The following is a 21,212-nucleotide window of genomic DNA, read 5'->3' as shown; positions in this document are numbered from 1 at the left end:
GAAATAGGTTTCACATCATCAGAGTTCATTACCACATTCAGTGTTTGTTTAAATCCACCACTGTAAAATTGCCTGTGCTGGCTCTTTGAAAGAGTTATCCAATTTTCTTTCTATTCATTCATAGGATGTATGCGTAACTGCCATTTATTGCCTATCCCTAATTGCCCTTGAGTGTCTTGCTGGACCATTTCAGAGGGCAGTTAAGAGCCAACCACATTGCTGTGGGTCTGGAGTCACATATCGGCCAGACCGGGTAAGGGTGGCAGATTTCCTTCCTGAAAGGACATCAGTGAAACAGATGGATTTTTACCACAATCCGGTAGTTCCATGGTCACCGTTACTGACACTAGCTTTTTAATTCCAGATTTATTTAACCGAATTTAAATTCCCCGGCTGCCGTGGTGGGATTTGAATTCATGTATTATTAATCCAGGCCTCTGGATTACTGGTCAGTAACATTACCACTATGCTGCCGTGGCCCATTCCCCTGCTCTTTCCCCATAGCCCTGCACATTTCTGTCCTTCAAATATTTATCCAATTCGCTTTTCAGTGTTATTATTGAATCTGCTTCCACCACCCTTTCAGGCAGTGCATTCCAGATCACAACAACTTACTGTGTAAAAATAATTCTCATCTTCTCTCTGGTTCTTTTATCAATTCGCTTAAATCTGTGCCCTATGGTTACTGCGTCTTCTCCCACTGGAAACACTTTCTCCTTATTTACCTTCTCTGCTCTAAGGAGAACATTCTAGTAAATCTTCTCTGCATCCTCTCCCAGGCCTCAACATCCTTCCTAAAGTACAGTGCCCAGAATTGGACACAATACTCCAGCTGGGGCCTAATTACTGCTCTCTAAATGTTCAGCATAACGCCCTTGCTTTTCTACTCTCTGTCAGTATTTGAAGAGCCAAGGATCCTGTACGCTTTTTAACAGACTTACCAACTTGTCCTGCCATTTCCAAAGATTTGTGTACATAAACCCCCAGGTCTCCTTGTTCCTGTACCCCTTTAAAATTGCATTGTTTCGTTTATATTGCCTCCCCACATTCTTCCCTCCAAAATGCATGACTTCACACTTGTCTGCATTAAATTTCATCTGCCCATTTCCCCAGTCTGTCTGATGGAATGTTTATCTCGAGGGGCTGCAATACAAAGGGGAGCAAGTTGTACAGAGCCCTGGTCAGACCCTATCTGGACACTGATCAGTTCTGGGCCCCACACCTCAGGAAGGATAGATTGACCTTGGCGGGGGAGCAGCACAGATTGACCAGAAAGGTACGGAGCTTTAAAGGGAGGTTGCTTAAACTTGGCTTGTATTCCCTGGCGTATAGAAAGTTGAGGGGTGATCGAATCCAGATATTTATAATGTTAACAGGTTTCGATAGGGTAGAAACAGGGAAACTATTTCCTCTGGTGGGGGAATGAAGAAAGAGGGGACATAATCTTAAAATTAGAGCAAGGCTGATTTAGGAGTGAAATCAGGAAACACATTTACACAGAAAGGGTAACAGAAATCTGGAACTCCCCCCCAAACCCAGAGGACGTTGGAAGAAAGATTTGTATTTATATAGCGCCTTTCACAACCATCGGACATCCCAAAGCGCTTCACAGCCAATGAAGTACTTTTTGAAGTGTCACTGTTGTAATGTGGGAAACGTGGCAGCCAATTTGTGTACAGCAAGCTCCCACAAACAGCAATGTGATAATGACCAGATAATCTGTTTTTGTTATGTTGATTGAGGGATAAATATTGGCCAGGACACCGGCAATAACTCCCCTGCTCTTCTTCGATATAGTGCCATGAGATCTTTTATATCCACCCGAGACAGCAGACGGGGTCTCGGTTTAACGTCTCATCCGAAAGACATTGCAGCTCTCCCTCAGCACTGCACTGGAGTGTCAGCCTAGATTTTTGTACTTAAATCTCGAGAGTGGGACTTGAACCCACAACGCTAGTGGGAGTTGTGTATAGACCACCAAATAGTAGTAGTGAGGTTGGGGTCAGCATCAAACAAGAAATAAGGGATGTGTGCAATAAAGGTACAGCAGTAATCATGAGCAACTTTAATCTACATATTGATTGGGCTAACCTAACTGGTAGCAATGCGGTGGAGAAGGATTTCCTGCAGTGTATTGGGATGGTTTTCTAGACCAATATGTCGAGGAACCAACCAGGGAGCTGGCCATCCTCGGCTGGGTGATGTGTAATGAGAAGGGACTAATTAGCAATCTTGTTGTGCGAGGCCCCTTGGGGAAACGTGACCATAATATGGTAGAATTCCTTATTAAGATGGAGAGTGACAAAGTTAATTCAGAAACTAGGGTCCTGAACTTAAGGAAACGTAACTTCGACGGTATGAGGCGTGAATTGGCTAAAATAGACTGGCAAAGGATACTCAAAGGGTTGACGGTGGATAAGCAGAGGCAAACATTTAAAGATCACATGGATGAACTTCAGCAATTGTTCATCCCTGTCTGGAGTAAAATTAAAACTGGGAAGATGGCTCAACCATGGCTAACAAAGGAAATTAAGGATAGTGTTAAAGCCAAGGAAGAGGCATATAAATTGGCTAGAAAAAGCAACAGACCTGAGAACTGGGAGAAATTTAGAATTCAACAGAGGAGGACTAAGGGTTTAATTAGGAGGGGACAATAGACTATGAGAGGAAGCTTGCAGGGAATATAAAAACTGACTGCAAAAGCTTCATAAATATGTGAAGAGAAAAAGATTAGTAAAGACAAACGTAGGTCCCTTGCAGTCGGATTCAGGTGATTTTATAATGGGAACAAAGAAATGGCAGACCAATTGAACCAATACTTCGGTTCTGTCTTCACGAAAGAAGATACAAATAACCTTCCGAATGTACTAGGGGATAGTGGGTCTAGTGAGAAGGAGGACCTGAAGGATATCCCTAGGCGGGAAATTGTGTTAGGGAAATTGATGGGATTGAAGGCTGATAAATCCCCGGGGCCTGATAGTCTGCATCCCAGAGAACTCAAGGAAGTGGCCCTAGATATAGTGGATGCATTGGTTATCATTTTCCAACAGTCTATCGACTCTGGATTAGTTCCTGTGGACTGGAGGGTAGCTAATGTAACACCACGTTTTAAAAAAGGAGGGAGAGAGGTAATTATAGACCAGTTAGTCTGACATCAATAGTGGGTAAAATGTTGGAATCAATCATTAAGGATGAAATAGCAGCGCATTTGGAAAGCAGTGACAGGATCGGACCAAGTCAGCATGGATTTATGAAAGGGAAATCATGCTTGATGAATCTTCTGGAATTTTTTGAGCAGAGTGGACAAGGGAGAACCAGTGGATGTGGTGTATTTGGACTTTCAAAAGGCTTTTGACAAGGTCCCGCACAAGAGATTGGTGTGCAAAATCAAAGCACATGGTATCGGGGGTAATATACTGACGTGGATAGAGAACTGGTTGGCAGACAGGAAACAGAGAGTCGGGATAAACGGGTTTTTTTCAGAATGGCAGGCAGTGACTAATGGAGTGCCGCAGGGCTCAGTGCTGGGACCCCAGCTCTTTGCAATATACATCAATGATTTAGATGAAGAAATAGAGTGTAATATCTCCAAGTTTGCAGATGACACTAAACTGGATGGCGGTGTGAGCTGTGAGGAGGACGCTAAGAGGCTGCAGGGTGACTTGGACAGGTTAGGTGAGTGAGCAAATACATGGCAGATGCAGTATAATGTGGATAAATGCGAGGTTATCCATTTTGGGGGCAAAAACACGAAGGCAGAATATTATCTGAATGGCGGCAGACTAGGAAAAGGGGAGGTGCAACGAGACCTGGGTGTCATGGTTCATCAGTCACTGAAAGTGGGCACGCAGGTGCAGCAGGCGGTGAAGAAGGCAAATTGTATGTTGGCCTTCATAGCTAGGGGATTTGAATATAGAAGCAGGGAGGTCTTAATGCAGCTGTACAGGGCCTTAGTGAGGCCTCACCTGGAATATTGTGTTCAGTTTTGGTCTCCTAATCTGAGGAAGGACGTTCTTGCTATTGAGGGATTGCAGCGAAGGTTCACCAGACTGATTCCAGGGATTGCTGGGCTGTCATATGAGGAGAGACTGGATCAACTGTGCCTTTATTCACTGGAGTTTAGAAGGATGAGATGGGATCTCATCGAAACATATAAGATTCTGACGGGACTGGACGCGATAGATGCGGCAAGAATGTTCCCGATGTTGGGGAAGTCCAGAACCAGGGGACAATGGGCCCAAGTTTCGGGCTGCGCCTAAAACGGCGCAGCCTGGACCTGGACGTCCATTTTTCGCGCCAGAAAGTGCGCCTAAAAAAAACTTACCTATTCTCCTGCTCCCTGCAGGCCCTCTGGAGCTGGGCGCGGCGCAGCACGAGCTGTAGGGGGCGGAGCCAGATCCCTGCGCTGAAAACAGTGCCGGGACCCCTGCACATGCGCGCTACAGTGGGCACGCATGTGCAGTAGCTCCAGGCGCCGAACTGTGGGATGGGCCCGAAGCACGCAGCCCCTAGCCCTGGCCAAATGGCCTCACTGGGGCTGCGTGGATAAGGCTCCTCCCACCCGACCGGACCCCCGCTCTCCCCTCCCCCCCCCGGACCTCCGCAACTTGACCTCTGCTTCCCCCACCCCGGCGACCTGACCCCTGCCCCCCCCCCCCCGGTGACCCGACCTCCGCTCCCCCCCCGGACCTCCGCGACTCTCCCTCCCCCCCAACCCCCCCCGGACCTCCGAGACTCTTTCCCCCCCCACCGCGCCCCCGGACCTCCGCGACCCCCCCCCCCGCCCGCCCGCCCGAGACCCGAAGCCACCTACCTGTAAATCCAGCCCGAAGTCTTGGGCCTGGCCGTTCAGCCTCCTTCTCTCTCTTCCCCCTCCTCTCTCCTTCCCTCCCTCCCTCCTCTCTCTTTCCCTCCCTCCCTCCTCTCTCCTTCCCTCCCTCCCTCCTCTCTCTTTCCCTCCCTCCCTCCTCTCTCCTTCCCTCCCTCCCTCCTCTCTCCTTCCCTCCCTCCCTCCTCTCTCCTTCCCTCCCTCCCTCCTCTCTCCTTCCCTCCCTCACTCCTCTCTCCTTCCCTCCCTCACTCCTCTCTCCTTCTCTCCCTCACTCCTCTCTCCTTCCCTCCTCTCTCCCTCTCTCCTTCCCTCCTCTCCCCCTCTCTCCTTCCATCCCTTCCTCCTCTCTACTTCCCTCCCAGCACGCTGTTGGAGGACTCCCGGTGCTGCAGTCGGTAAGTAGAAAATGTTTCATTTATTAATCTTTTTAATTTTTTTTATTTTTTATTAATTTTTTTTGATTGATTTATTGGTTGATTTATTGATGTATTTATTATTTATTATTGATGATGGCTCTTTATTTGTAACACTAAAGTGTTTAATGTTTGTAAACTTCCCTTTAAACCTCCCCCCCCCCACCATTCCCTACGCCTAATTTGTAACCTACGCCTGATTTTCTAAAGTGTAGACAAGGTTTTTTCGAACGTACAAAAATCTTCACTTACTCCATTCTAAGTTAGTTTGGAATAAGTTTTCACTGTGTAAACTTTGAAACAGGCGTAAGTGGCCGGACACGCCCCCTTTTGAAAAAAAAATTTTGTTCCAAAGTGAAACTGTTCTGACTGACTAGAACTGGAGCAAACTAAATGCTGAGAATTTGAATTTCTAAGATACTCCATTCTAAACCAGTTGCTCCAAAAAAACAGGAGCAACTCAGGCCGAAACTTGGCCCCATAGTCTTAGGATAAGGGGTAGGCCATTTAGGACTGAGATGAGGAGAAACTTCTTCACTCAGAGTTGTTAACCTGTGGAATTCCCTAACGCAGAGAGTTGTTGATGCCAGTTCATTGGATATATTCAAGAGGGAGTTAAATATGGCCCTTATGGCTAAGGGGATCAAGGGGTATGGCGAGAAAGCAGGAAAGGGGTACTGAAGGAATGTTCAGCCATGATCTTATTGAATGGTGGTGCACGTTCGAAGGGCCAAATGGCCCACTCCTGCACCTATTTTCGATGTTTCTATGTTTCAAACCCTCTGGCTCAGACAAGGGTGCCACAACAATGCTACTTGGGACAATTGGAGCTTTTAAGATCGAGAGCGATGATTGTTGCTGGGTAAGGGTATCGAAGGATACGGAGCAAAGGTAGGTAAATGGAGTTGAGGTACAGGTCAGCCGTGATCTGATTGAATGGCGGAGCAGGCCCGAGGGACCAAATGGCCTCCTCCTGACCCGAATGTTCTTTCCTGTCATGTGCAGTATCAAACTGCTTTCAGTTTCTGGTTTAATTATCCAACCTTGTTCAGTTCATCCTACTTGACAACTGATGATGTAGCTCGCAGTATTTCTCTGGATAGATAGCTTATGATATTTGGAAAGTTTATATTGACTTCAACGCTGGGACTTTTCTACCCAGAGCCTGCTGACTCACAGCCTGTTTTTATTCTAATTGGACACAAATATACCCTTGAACCAATCAGTGCAGAGGAGTCTGAGTGTAATAAAAGCAGCACTGAGCACAGGAATCACAAGATCTGAATTGTTCACAGCTCACAGATTAAGTTACACGATCCATTTGAAAAGGATTGCCCACAAATTGCTCATCCCAGCCCGGCGAGGGAAGTAACAATGATCGGACTGATAGTGCTGGCCCTTCTGTGTGGAGGGGTCTCTGCAGGTGAGTAATGGGGTGTGAGAGGCTCAGTGTCAGGCTGGGCACTGGGGCATTAACCCTGGGGTAATGGGGTGTGAGAGGGTCAGTGTCAGGCTGGGTACTGGGGCATTAACCCTGGGGTAATGGGGTGTGAGAGGGTCAGTGTCAGGCTGGGTACTGGGGCATTAACCCTGGGGTAATGGGGTGTGAGAGGGTCAGTGAGAGCGGGGAACTGGGCCATTAATCCTGGGGTAATGGGGTGTGAGAGGCTCAGTACCAGGCTGGGTACTGGGGCATTAACCCTGGGGTAATGGGGTGTGAGAGGGTCAGTGAGAGCTGGGTACTGGGCCATTAACCCTGGGGTAATGGGGTGTGAGAGGCTCAGTACCAGGCTGGGTACTGGGTCTGAGATGTTGAGAGACAATGGTGAGGAGAGTGGGGGTACTGAGGGGCAGGGATGTGGGGCTGGATTGTAGAGAGAGGGAGAGACCAGCGGGGACTGAGAGGGTCATGAGGATGTAAAATGGAAAGGGAGAGAGCAATAGCAGCAGGAGAAGGCTATTTAGTCCCTTAAGCCTGTTCCGCCAACCAGTTAACTCATGACTGATCTGTACCTCAACACCATTTACCTGCCTTTGCTCGAAAATGCGATCTCAGTTTTGAAAGCTCCACTTGATTCTCAACATCTACTGCCATTTGGGGAGAACGGTCCCTATTTCTACTCCCCTTCTTATGAAGAAGTGCTTCCTGATTTCCCTCCTGAATGGTCGAGCTCTAAGTTTAAGATTATGTCCCCTTGTTCTTCATTCCTCCACCAGAGGGAGCAGTTTCCCTGTATCTAATCTTTCGATCCTTTGAACATTTTAAACACCTCGATCAGATTACCCTCAATCTTTTAAACTTGAGAGAATACAGGCCATGTTTATACAACCTGTCCTCATACTTTAACCCTCTAAGCCCGGGTATAATTTTGGTGAATCTGCACTAGGCCCCAAGCTCTGGAAGTGCCTGCCTAAACCTCTCCGCCTCTCTAACTCTCCTCCTTCAAGACGCTCCTTTAACCCTACCTCTTTGACCAAGCTTTTGGTTACCTGCACTAATTTCTCCTTATGCCGCTCAGTGTCAATTTTTTTTATGTCATAATACCCCTGTGAAGCCCTTGGGATGCTAAAGGCCTAACCTCAGTGGTGGGAAAATTATTGGAAAAAGTCCTGAAGGACAGGATAAATCTTCATTTAGAAAGACATGGATCAAGGACAGTCAGCACGGATTTGTTACGGGAAGGTCGTGTCTGACTAACTTCATTGAATTTTTCGAGAAACATAGAAAATAGGTGCAGAAATAGGCCATTCGGCCCTTCGAGCCTGCACCACCATTCAATAAGATCATGGCTGATCATTCCCTCAGTACCCCTTTCCTGCTTTCTCTCCATACCCCTTGATCCCTTTAGCAGTAAGGGCCATATCTAACTCCCTCTTGAATATATCCAATGAACTGGCATCAACAACTCTCTGCAGCAGGGAATTCCACAGGTTAACAACTCTCTGAGTGAAGAAGTTTCTCCTCATCTCAGTCCTAAATGGCCTACCCCTTATCCTAAGACTGTGTCCCCTGGTTCTGGACTTTCCCAACATCGGGAACATTCTACCTGCATCTAACCTGTCCCATCCCGTCAGAATCTTGTATGTCTATGAGATCCACTCTCAGCCTTCTAAACTCTAATGTTTAAAGGCTCAGTTGATCCAGTCTCTCCTCATATGTCAGTCCAGCCATTCCAGAAATCAGTCTGGTGAACCTTCGCTGCACTCCCTCAATAGCAAGAATCTCCATCCTCAGTTTAGGAGACCAAAACTGAACACAATATTCCAGGTGAGGCCTCACCAAGGCTCTGTACAACTGCATTAAGACCTCCCTGCTCCTATACTCAAATCCCCGTGCTATGAAGGCCAACATACCATTTGCCGTTTTTACCACCTGCTGTACCTGCATGCCAACTTTCAATGACTGAACCATGACACCCAGGTCTCGTTGCACCTCCCCTTTTCCTAATCTGCCGCCATTCAGATAATATTCTGTCTTCGTGTTTTTGCCCCCAAAGTGGATAACCTCACATTTATCCACATTATACTTCATCTGCCATGCATTTGCCCACTCACCTAACCTGTCCAAGTCACCCTGCAGCCTCCTAGCATCCCTCTCACAGCTCACACCGCCACCCAGTTTAGTGTCATCTGCAAACTTGGAGATATTACACTCAATTCCTTCATCTAAATCATTGATGTATATTGCAAAGAGCTGGGGTCCCAGCACTGAGCCCTGCGGCACTCCACTAGTCACTGCCTGCCATTCTGAAAAGGACCCGTTTATCCCAACTCTCTGCTTCCTGTCTGCCAACCAGTTTCCTATCCACGTCAGTACGTTACCCCCAATACCATGTGATTTGAAGGCAACCAGGAGGGTCGATGAAGGCAAAGCGTATGATATAGTGTATATGGATTTTAGCAAAGCTTTTAATAAAGTCCCACATGGCAGACTGGTCACAAAAGTAAAAGCTCATGGAATCCAGGGCAAAGTGGCAAGTTTGATCCAAAATTGGCTCGAAAGCAGGAAGCAAAGTGTAATGATTGATGGATGTTTTTGCAACTGGAAGGATGTTTCCAGTGGGGTTCCGCAGGGCTCAGTACTAGGTCCCTTGCTTTTTGTGGTATACATCAATGATCTAGGGCTAGAATTTCCACTTTTGTGCAGATCGCCCAAAAATGGGCGTTATTTCTGGCGTGGGTGGTAAATATGGTTTTCAGATCGCTGTATTATCGCCCATTTTCAAAATGCCTACTTTCCATTTTCTAAAATGGGCGTTATTGTGGGCGATCTGAAATAGGCATTAGCGTTAAATTTCTCTGACCTTCTGCCGTAAAGTGTCGTCGTCCTTAGCAACGGTATGGCAACGCTTGTTTCCCGTGTTTCAGGAGGTCAGGGATCATCATTACATGCGCATAAGAGGAGACAGAGAGATGGAGCAGAGAGGGAGTGAAGGCGTGTGTGGGTGTGGTGTGGGTGCTTCTTTGTCTGTTTTGGGGGGTAAGAGGGAGAATTTCGACCTTAATACAACATTGTGAGAAAAGAGTTAGCTTTTACCAGCCAGATATTTTCACTCATTTGGTGCCTATAATGGAGGGAGTGGAGGAGGTGACACAGCACGCTGTGGAGACTGACACTGGCGAGAGCAATGAGCTGGGAGAGGAACAATTGGGAGGACGAAAGAGATTCTTAATATGTCCTTTCTATACAGTACAAATGCACACGAGGCCCATACTAGAGAGAAGGTGACTCTGTGACCAGTCCTTTATTAGCCAGCACAGAAGTGCCGAAGATGGGTGGAGCTTCCCCTTTTATACCGGAAAGTCCAAGTTAGGAGTGTCTCCCACAAGTTCACCACCTAGTGGTCAGTGTTCTCACGGTGTACAACTTGGGTCAGTTTATACATGGATTACAATGACAGTAGAATACATGACATCACCTTCCCCCCAAAGTCTTAAGGGATCACAGATTAAGTCTCTCTTGTGGTTTACGCTCCCTTGAGTTGGGGCTCCGGTTGTTGGGCGCTGGCCTGAGTGTCTGCTGTTTGCGGTGCCTCAGGCCTGTCCGGACTGCCCACAGTGACTGCGCTCTCCTCCACTTGGTTCCGGTGTTCGGTCACCTGTGGTGGAGTGAACTCTACATCGTGTTCTTCCTCTGCTTCTTCTATGGGGTTGCTGAACCTCCTTTTTGTTTGATCCACGTGTTTCTGGCAGATTTGTCCATTGGTAAGTTTAACTACCAGAATCCTATTCCCCTCTTTGGCAATCATAGTGCCTGCGAGCCATTTGGCCCTGCAGCGTAGTTGAGGACAAAGACAGGGTCATTGACATCAATACATCGCGCCCTTGCATTCCCATCATGGTAGTCATATTGTGACCGGCGCCTTCTCTCAACAATTTCTTTCATGGTGGGGTGTATAAGGGATAACCTGGTTTTGAGCGTCCTTTTCATTAGCAGCTCTGTGGGTGGAACCCCTGTGAGCGAGTGTGGTCGGGATCTATTGGCCAACAGGAGGCGTGATAAGCGGCTTTGTAGGGAACCCCCTTGGATTCTGAGCATCCCCTGTTTGATTATCTGCACTGCTCGTTCCGCCTGGCCGTTTGAGGCCGGCTTGAACAGAGCTGTTCTGACATGGTTGATACCATTTCCTGCCATGACGTCCTGGAATTCAATGCTTGTAAAGCACGGGCCATTGTCGCTGACCAAGACGTCCGGTAGTCCATGGGTGGCGAACATTGCCCGTAGACTTTCTACCGTGGCAGAGGATGTGCTTGAATTGAGAATGTCACACTCGATCCATTTGGAGTAGGCGGCTACTGCAACCAAAAACATTTTTCTCATGAAAGGACCTGCATAGTCCACACGGATGCGTGACCATGGCTTGGCGGGCCAGGACCAGGGGCTAAGGGGGGCTTCTCTGGGCGCATTGCCCAGTTGGGCACACGTGTTGCACCTGCGAACACAAAGTTCCAGGTCTGCGTCTATCCCTGGCCACCAAACGTGTGACCTGGCAATTGCCTTCATTATGCCAATGCCCAGGTGGTCATTGTGGAGTTCTCTGATGAACACCTCTCTGCCCATCTGGGGCATGACTACGCGGTTTCCCCACAGTAGGCAATCGGCCTGAATCGAGAGTTCATCCTTGCGCCTGTGAAATGGTTTAAATTCCTCAGGGCATGCCCCGCACGTGGCTGCCCAGTCCCCATTCAGGACACATTTCTTGACTAAAGACAGTAGCGGTCTCTATTTGTCCAGACTTTGATCTGACAGGCTGTCACGGGTGAGCCTTCGCTTTCGAAAGCTTCAACAGCCATGACCATCTCGACAGCATGCTCGGTTGCCCCCTCGGTGGTGGCTAGTGGGAGCCTGCTGAGTGCATCGGCACAGTTTTCAGTGCCCGGTCTGTGCCAAATTGTATAGTCATAGGCGGCTAACGTGAGTGCCCACCTCTGTATGCGGGCCGATGCATTTGCATTTATGGCCTTGTTGTTGGCCAAAAGGGACGTTAGGGGTTTGTGATCTGTCTCCAGCTCAAATTTCTTGCCAAACAGGTACTGGTGCATTTTTTTTTACTGCATATACACATGCAAGCGCTTCCTTTTCTACTATCCTGTAGCCCCTTTCTGCCTGGGACAGACTTCTGGAGGCATAAGCTACCGGCTGTAACTGACCCTTGGCATTAACATGCTGCAACACACACCCGAACCCATAGGACAACGCATCGCACATTAAAACAAGTTTCTTACATGGATCATATAGCGTTAACAGATTGTTGGAACATAACAAATTGTGTGCTCTATTAAACGCCCTTTCCTGGCTGTCCCCCCAGACCCATTCGCGACCTTTGCGTAGGAGCACATGTAGCGGCTCTAACAGTGTGCTCAATTTGGGAAGAAAGTTACCAACATAGTTCAGGAGCCCCAGGAACGAACGCAGCTCCGTCGTGTTACAGGGTCTGGGTGCTCTCTGGATCGCTTCCGTTTTGGACACAGTAGGTCTGATCCCGTCTGCTGCTACCCTCATCCCCAAGAATTCTACCTCTGGAGCTAGGAAGACGCACTTCGCCTTTTTCAGTCGTAGACCTACCCGGTCCAGTCTGCGTAGCACTTCCTCCAGGTTGTGGAGGTGTTCTTCAGTATCGCAACCCGTGATGAGGATGTCATCTTTAAAAACCACTGTCCTATAATCGACTTGAGGAGACTTTCCATGTTTCGTTGAAAGATCGCGGCGGCCGAGCGAATCCCGAACGGACATCTGTTGTACTCAAACAACCCCTTGTGTGTCATGATGGTGATCAGCTTCTTCGACTCACTCGCCAGCCCCTGGGTCATGTAAGCTGAGGGCAAGTCCAATTTTGAAAAAAGTTTTCCACCGGATAGCGTCGCAAAGAGGTCCTCCGCTCTCGGTAGCGGTTACTGGTCTTGGAATGACACCTGATTGATGGTGGCCTTGTAATCACCACGTATCCTGACCGACCCATCCGCCTTGAGCACCGGTACAATCGTGCTCGCCCAGTCACTGAATTCGACTGGCGAGATGATGCCTTCCCTCAGCAGTCGGTCCCATTCGCCTTCTACTTTTCCCGCATCAAGTACGGCTCCACATGAACGCGCTGAACTTCAGCTTCCAGCGATTTCCCCCAGTGTCCATTTGGCCTCGTAGGGCTTACATCGGGCCCGTCCTCCTCGTACATCAACCTGGCTGCAGGCTTCCTGCACATACGCACCAAGTGACCGCTGATGTTGCAGTTTCTGCAGGTATATTGCTGATACCTGCAAGGTCTGGCTGTGTGTTTGCATCCACACCTCCAACATGAGCCGTTGTTGGAAACAAAAGGCCCATTACCAGTCGATCGTCTCTGACTGTCTCTGTAACTGTCCTGAAATGCACCATTGACAGGTGTTGATGGCCCCATTACTGGCCGCATTGTCCCTTGCGATGGCATGAATCGCCGTTCAGCTAGCCATTGTCTCTGTTGAATTCCCCCTTTGGGTTCGACTACATGCTCGGGCATGTCCGATTGCCCCTGTCTGCCTGGAGAACTGTGTGCCGCGTTAACAATATTGACTTCCTGTCCATTTGCTGCAATTAAACCAACATTTTTGTCAAACATCATTCTGGCCTCTTCCTCCCCTGAGATAAATGTCTGGGCCATCAAAGCCGACGTTTCCAGGGTCGAGTCTTTGGTCTCGATCAGTTTCCTGAAAACCCCAGCGTGCCCGATGCCCTCAATGAAAAAGTCTCGCAGCATCTCCGCTCTGCATGCATCTGAGAACTTACATAGCCTCGCCAGTCGCCGGAGGTTTGCCACGAAGTCTGGAACGCTTTGCCCTTCTCGCCGCTGGTGCGTGTAAAACCGGTGTCTCGCCATGTGCATGCTGCTCGCCGGTTTAAAGTGTTCCCCGATCAACTTACTGAGCTCTTGAAAAGTCTTGTCCGCCGGCTTCTCTGGCACTAGAAGGTCCTTCATCAGGGAGTACATCCTGGATCCACAAACCGTCCGGAGATGAGCCCTGCGTTTGTCGGACGAATCCTGTCCCAGCCATTCCTTAGTGACGAAACTTTGCTGTAGTCTCTCAATAAAATCGGCCTAATCATCACCAACACAGTACCTCTCGTCTGTGCTGCTAGTGGCCATGTTCGCGTGGTTTAAATCCCAGTTTCCCGTCGCCAATAATATGTCCTTACTATACAGTACAAATGCACACGAGGCCCATAGTAGAGAGAAGGTCACTCTGTGACCAGTAACCTTTATTAGCCAGCACTGAAGTGCCGAAGATGGGTGGAGCTTCCCCTTTTATACCTGAAAGTCCAGGTTAGGAGTGTCTCCCACAAGTTCACCACCTAGTGGTCAGTGTTCTCACAGTGTACAACTTAGGTCAGTTTACACATGGATTACAATGACAGTAGAATACATGACAGTTCTCGGACGAGGTAAATGCCCCTCTCATGCAGGAGGTCGAGTCACGCTGGTGTGAATTGACACAGGATGACCATGGGAAGCCCACCCCAAAGACCTACCAGAAGATATGAGCCGAGGTGGTCTCGTCGGCGACCAATGAGGTGCGTGAGGGCAACCAATCCGAAAGCGATGGAATGACCTTGTTGGATCCGCCAGAGTAAGTATGACATTTATTTACGTGTACTTATGTATTTATATAATCTGACTTGTAAGTGTGATGAGTGATTAAAATCAGATGTGAGGTCTTTCACTTTTACTGGGAATGTTGTACTCCAAGCCTGTGTTCACGGTGTACATCTTTAGGTAAAGAATGATAATTATCATCATAATCATGATTACATCTGTCGCTTATGTGTTGTATCAGTCTCTGTGACAGTACCGAGCAATGATATTACGCAATGATTTCAAGGAATAGGGCCGAGCACAGGCGAACGGGTGGGGGGCCACCAGTCATCATCGACATCACCGATATAGAGGAGCGGGTGTTGGCACTAGTGGGGACCCACCCCCGGTTGGCCACGCAGGCAGCTGCAGAACCTGATGTGATGCCACGTGAGTAAAGTATATACTATTGCGTGATGTAAAGTCAATAGATGCCACATCCACTCTTTTCCAAACAATAATATATGACAGATGATTGCTGAAAGTGTCCTCTAAATAATGCTGGCCTCATGAGAATCATTGCAATTCAGAATGTGTTGATGGTCATGAAATGTGATGTCTGTGATGATTTTGATAGCGTTGGTGCTTTCGTCGTGCATATACTGTGTGTAGCGCTGGACTCGCCTTGTGACCCTAGCACCTCCTTCTCCTCTAATAACCTCATTTGTGTTTTGCAGCTCAGCCAGCAGCACGTCCCCAGGCAAGACCACCGAGGCCAGAAGCTGGGGGCGCGGGGCCGGACTCACCGGACGATCCTACATCTGGTGCTGAGGAGCTCCGATTCTCGCCCATCAATCTGCTGGGTCCGTTCTCTATAGATGACAGCTCGGACTTCGAGGAGCCTGCATCGCCAGGCTCCAGAAGGCAATCGACTCCAACGCCATCTCGTGCTCCTGCGGCCATTCACACCTCCACTATGGAGGAACCAAGCCCAAGCACCTCCCCACAGGGCACTCCAGTTGTTACCAGGACGGCGCCGACCCCATGGAGGTTTCTTAGATGCGACAGGTCTGCTCCACCAGTGGCAGGTCTGAGCGGCAACATGGTCAACTTGTCCAGGAGGAGTGTTGACATAGGTCAGCAGATCCTCCAGACATTGGGGGCATATCGCGACAGCTGACCAGCAGGTCCGGAACTATGACGGAGTATGTTCCACGGATGGCGGAGGCCCTGGAGCTGATAGCCAGGAACACTGGTGGCAGAGGCCTCCCAGTGGTCCCAGAGCGTAGCACTGCACCCCATTGTCAATGACACATGCAAGGCAGGAGCAACATCTTGCTTCTGGATCGGAGAGGGTTCCCACCTTGGGACCACCCCCCCCCCCCCTCCCCGCTCCCGCATCCGTGCAACCACCGGCTCTGCCTTCATTCCCCCCCCCCCCCAATGAGGCACCGCCTGAGGAGCACCTCGGCCAGGCGGCGTGGAGTCAGGAGGGAAGGGGTAGAGGTTGTGAGAAGAAGGGTGGGGTGGGGAAGGAAGGTGAGATGCATGTCCGCAGGTGATGGCTTTATTATATCTCCATCTCGGTGTATGCAATTTTTTTTGTAAGGTATGCGGTGAGAGGGGAGGGGGCCACCCTGTTGGTTTGCATTTGTGTTCTGGGTTGCTGGAAATGTTGACCATTTGATTGATATCAATGTTATAAAATGTCGGGTGGGGGTGGGTGTTTTTGACAGTTATTCTTATGATTTCAGACAAATGGTCGGATTAAATGTTTTTTATTTAACATAACCTTGTTGCGCATTGTCTCAGATAGTTGCACCGTTACACATTGATGATTCCTTAACATGAGAGGGTATAATTAAACTTCACTTCAATCAACTTAAACTTTAACTGGCACCAAGGTGATGCCCAGCAGTGTGTCAGCTTTGTCAAAAGCAGCAACGTTCTTTCAGGCAAAGCGCTCATTTATGAGCTGCTGACCTAAGAATCTTGCTCCTGCGGTCTGGAGGGGTCGTGGGTATGATTGCACAGTCAACCTGATTGTCTGGCCCGAGGTAAGCGTCCACCTCTTTATCCTCCTCTTCTTCTCTCTCCTGAGGTGGACTATCAATCCCTTCTGGCAATTCTTGCCCCCTCCTGATAGCTAAGTTGTGCAGCATAGAGCACATGACCACGAATTGAGCTACCTGATCAGGGTTGTATTGTAGTTCCCCTCCTGAGCGGTCCAGGCATCTAAAGCCTTGCTTAAGCACACCAATAGTTTTCTGGACCACATTGCGTGTGGCTATGTGGCTCTCATTGTATCGCTTCTCAGCTTCGGTGTGGGTGTCACGCAGTGGGGTCACCAGCCAAGTGGTGAGGCCATATCGTTTGTCACCAAACATCCAGCAGTGACCTTGTGGCCGACTGGTAAACATGTTAGATACAGCGCTCTCACGCAGGATGTGAGCCTCATCGCTGCTGCTCAGAAATTTGGCATTCATTACCATAATTATCTGGTTGTGGTCGACAACGAGTTGGACCTTCAGGGAGTGAAAACCTTTTTCGGTTGCGAAAATCCTCTGCGTCCTCAAAAGGCGCCCACATGGCGAATTGCATACAGTCTATTACTCCCTGCACCTTGGAGAAGTTAGCAATTCGGTAGACTCCGAGAGCCCTGTCAGTCTGAGCCTCTGTGGCCATGGGGAAGCTGATAATGCAGTATTATGTGGTATGTTGAGATATAGCGCAAATGTCGCCAGTGGAGGCCTGAAAGGAACCCGACACGTAGAACGAAAGTGCCGCGGTGATCTTGACCTCGACGGACAGTGCGGTCCTGATGGGTGCTGGCAGGCTGCAGATCTGCCCTGATGAGCTGGCATATCTCAGTGATAACCTCTTTGTGAAAGCGCATTCTCCAAAGGCTCCCGGATAAGTCGAGGTAAGACCGCTTCCCCCTGTAAGTGCGGGGGTTTGTAATGTCTGGTCCTCCTCATCAATCTGGCACATCTTAGATTGGGCACATAATGCTATGGGTTAGACCTTGTGCCATTTGTACTCTGCAGCATCTGCGTTGTCATCAAGGCAGGCTGAGAAATGGCTGGCCCCATTCCAATAACTATAAGTATGATGCCAATTGTTCACAAGCAATAAATGTCCCCACTAAGACACCTAAAGTAAAATCCAATCGTCCACAGTATGAAAAGATGTCTGTTCAGATGGTCACATCATCTTAAAAGACCTCCAGAGTACATCCAAACTCCCCTGAAGTTGAAGCAGCCTTTTCAATGAAGCGACCTGTGATTTACAAAATGGTGTCCACACCGCTGTGATTAGTTCAGGTCGGTTCAACTTTTTCACAGCGTTTTTTTTTTGGGTGAGCGAGATTATGGGTGATATGTGTGCGAGGTGCTGAAAGTGACGCTTGGCGATTTTCTGGGCGTTAGTTTCGGCCAATGTTATGTTTACAAAAAAAAAGTGACCGGGCGGTATTACTGAATCTCGGCGTAAATTAGTTGTCAAAAGTAACGCTGGGCAATATGGGCGTTGGGTTCGCCCATTCTGAAGTTTCCGCCCAAAAAAAGTGGGCGGATGGTATTATTTTTCATCGGCGTTATGTACATGCCGAAAGTAACGCTTGCCGATAAGTGACCGAGAAATGGGCGTCAGTTTCCATTTTCCGGCTAATGGCCGATATATGGGCATTACACCTCATTTCAGCATTAAAATGGACAGTAAGTGGGCGGTATGCATGCAAAAATAATGGAAAATCTAGCCCTAGACTTGAATATAGGGGGTATGATTAAGAAGTTTGCAGATGATCCTAAAATCGGGTGTGTGGTTGATAATGAAGAAGAAAGCTGCGGACTGCAGAAAGATATGAATCAACTGGTCAGGTGGGCAGGGCAGTGGCAAATGGAATTTAACTCAGAAGTGTGAGGTAATTCATTTGGGGAGGGCTAACAAGGAAAGGGAATACACATTAAATGGTAGGATACTAAGAAGTGTAGAGGAACAAAGGGACCTTGGAGTGCATGTCCACAGATCCCTGAAAGTAGCAGGTTAGGTAGATAAGGTGGTTAAGAAGGCATACTGAATGTTTGCCTTTATTAGCCAAGGCATAGAATACAAGAGCAGGGGGAGGTTATGCTTGAACTGTATAAGACATTGGTTAAGCCACAGCTGGAATACTGCGTGCAGTTCTGGTCACCGCATTACAGGAAGGACGTGATTGCACTGGAGAGGGTGCAGAGGAGATTTATGAGGATGTTGCCGGGAGTGGAGAATCTTAGCTATGAGGACAGATTGGATAGGCTGGATTTGTTCTCATTAGAACAGAGGAGGCTGAGGGGAGACCATATTGAGGTGTGTAAAATTATGAGGGGCCTAGATATAGTGGATAGAAAGGGCCTATTTCCCGTAGCAGAGGGTCAACAACCAGGGGCATAGATTTAAAGTAATTGGTAGGAGGTTTAGAGGGGATTTGAGGGGAAATTTCTTCACGCAGAGGGTAGTGGGAGTCTGGAACTCACTGCCTGAAAGGGTGGTAGAGGCAGAAACCCTCACCACATTTAAAAAGTACTTCGAAGTGCACTTGAAGTGCTGTAACCTACAGGGCTACGGATCTAGAGCTGGAAAGTGGGATTAGGCTGGATAGCCTCTTGTTGGCTGGCGCGGACACAATGGGCCAAAATGGCCACCTTCCGTGCTGTAAACGTCTATGATTCTATGATAAATACAAGTTGTTGTTATAGTACAGCACCCTCTCTGTGCCCAGAACTGAATGTAGTGCTCCAGGTGGGGTCCAACCAGAGCTTTCTAGAACTGGAACATAACTTACCCCCTCGGGTTCCAGCCCTCGAGATAAAGGCCAACATTCCATCAGCATTTAAAATTATTTTTTGTACCTGTCTATATTAACTTTTAGTGATTTCTGTACTTGGGCCCTAAATCTCTCTGCTCCTCCACAGTTTCCAGCCTCTCTCCATTAGAAATACACTGATCGATTTTTCTCGGGTCCAATCTGGATGACCTCACACTTTCCCACAGTGAACTCCATCTACCACAGTTTTATCCACACGTAATCTAACGATGTCCCTTTGTAACTTCCTGCTCCCACCTACACAACTTACTGTCCCTCTAACTCAGTGCCATCTGCAAACTTCAATATACAACTCTCCTCTCCTTCATCCAAGTCAGTTATAAATGTAGTGAAAAGGTGAGGCCCAGAACAGATCCCTGGGGGACAGCACTGGTCACATCCCACCAATCAGAGTACATACCTTTTATCCCCAGTCTCTGTCTCCCAATTTACAGCCCAAGCCAAAAGACTACCTCCAATTCCAGGCACTCTCATTTTGCTAAGTCTCTTTTGTGGAACCTTAGTGAATACACACTGGAAGTCCATGTACATAACATCCATAGACACACCCTTGTCTACCTCAGTCGTGACCTCCTCAACATAATCATCAAGATTAGTCAAAGCTGACTTACCTTTAACATGGCTCTCTGAGCACTTTGTATTTGGTCAAGTGCTCAGTCACTCTGTCCCTAATGACAGATTCTGGGAGCTCCCAAACCCAATGTTAAACTGACTTCCTCTAACTCCAACTTTTCTGTCCTGCTGCTCCCCTTGGACTGCCTCCTGTTCCATGGTGCCTTGGTCAACATTGTGGCCATGCTTCTTCCAGCCTTGCTCCTTATTCCCACAGGCAGAAAGCTGTTAGCCCAACAGAGCTGTTAAGGAGGGAGTTCCAGGATTGTGACCCAGCAACAATGTAGGAATGCAGAAGATGTTTTGCGGTTCTTGCTCTGATGTCTCTGTGTGTTACAGGCTCTCACTCCCTCCGGTATTTCTTTACGTGGATGACCCCGATGCCCGGTGTTCCGCAGTTTGAGGTAGTCAGCTATGTGGACGATACGCAGATTGTTCAGTATGACAGCGATCGGAAGGAGGTGATCCTGCGGCAGCGGTGGGTGGAAGAAAGACAGGGCGCTGAGTACCGGAAGTGGATCACACATACTGCACGGGGCCAGCAGCAGAGAATGAAGGTCTATAGTAAGGACATCCTAACCCAGACCAAACAGATCGACGGTGAGCCCCCGCGACCCGTGTCTCTCTATTCCCCCCCCCCCCCCCCCCCACCGTGTCTCTCTATTCCCCCCCCCCCCCCCACCGTGTCTCTCTATTCCCCCTCCCCCCCCACCGTGTCTCTCTATTTCCCCCCCCCCCACCGTGTCTCTCTATTTCCCCCCCCCCCCCACCGTGTCTCTCTATTTCCCCCCCCCCACCGTGTCTCTCTATTTCCCCGCCCCCCCCACCGTGTCTCTCTCTTTCCCCCCCCCCACCGTGTCTCTCTATTTCCCCGCCCCCCCCACCGTGTCTCTCTATTTCCCCGCCCCCCCCCACCGTGTCTCTCTATTTCCCCCCCCCCCACCGTGTCTCTCTATTTCCCCCCCCCACCGTGTCTCTCTATTCCCCCCCCCCCCACCGTGTCTCTCTATTTCCCCGCCCCCCCCACCGTGTCTCTCTATTCCCCCCCCCCACCGTGTCTCTCTATTCCCCCCCCCCACCGTGTCTCTCTATTCCCCCCCCCCACCGTGTCTCTCTATTCCCCCCCACCGTGTCTCTCTATTCCCCCCCCCCGTGTCTCTCTATTCCCCCCCCCGTGTCTCTCTATTTCCCCCCCCCCACCGTGTCTCTATTTCTCCCCCCCCCCCCGTGTCTCTCTATTTCCCCCCCCCCCGTGTCTCTCTATTCCCCCCCCCCCCATGTCTCTCTATTCCCCCCCTCCGCCGTGTGTCTCTATTCCCCACCCCCCCCGTGTCTCTCTATTCCCCCCATGTCTCTCTATTTCCCCCCCCCCTCCGTGTCTCTCTATTTCCCCCCCCCCCCGTGTATCTCTATTCTCCCCCCCCGCCGTGTCTCTCTATTTCCCCCCC

General features: G+C 49.1%; 1 protein-coding gene and 1 long non-coding RNA gene across 2 annotated transcripts in view; both read left to right on the top strand.

Annotated features, from left to right (window-relative positions):
• The window catches only part of LOC139275871 (uncharacterized), a 47,595-nt gene extending 40,999 nt beyond the window's left edge, over positions 1 to 6,596 (top strand). The window contains exon 3 of the long non-coding RNA XR_011595776.1: positions 6,540 to 6,596. This is a non-coding gene — a long non-coding RNA (uncharacterized lncRNA). The remainder of the gene's footprint in view (positions 1 to 6,539) is intronic.
• A 7,988-nt stretch (positions 6,597 to 14,584) lies between these two features.
• The window catches only part of LOC139275614 (major histocompatibility complex class I-related gene protein-like), an 18,748-nt gene continuing 12,120 nt past the window's right edge, over positions 14,585 to 21,212 (top strand). Inside the window, exons 1-2 of the mRNA XM_070892786.1 lie at positions 14,585 to 14,738; positions 20,104 to 20,364. Coding sequence (XP_070748887.1) covers positions 14,585 to 14,738; positions 20,104 to 20,364 — 415 coding nt within the window. The remainder of the gene's footprint in view (positions 14,739 to 20,103; positions 20,365 to 21,212) is intronic.

Source organism: Pristiophorus japonicus, chromosome 11 (genome assembly GCF_044704955.1).
Source record: "Pristiophorus japonicus isolate sPriJap1 chromosome 11, sPriJap1.hap1, whole genome shotgun sequence".
Lineage (NCBI taxonomy): Eukaryota > Metazoa > Chordata > Chondrichthyes > Pristiophoridae > Pristiophorus > Pristiophorus japonicus.
Note: the sequence above shows the minus strand (reverse complement) of the source record. Positions and strands in the feature narration are given on the sequence as shown.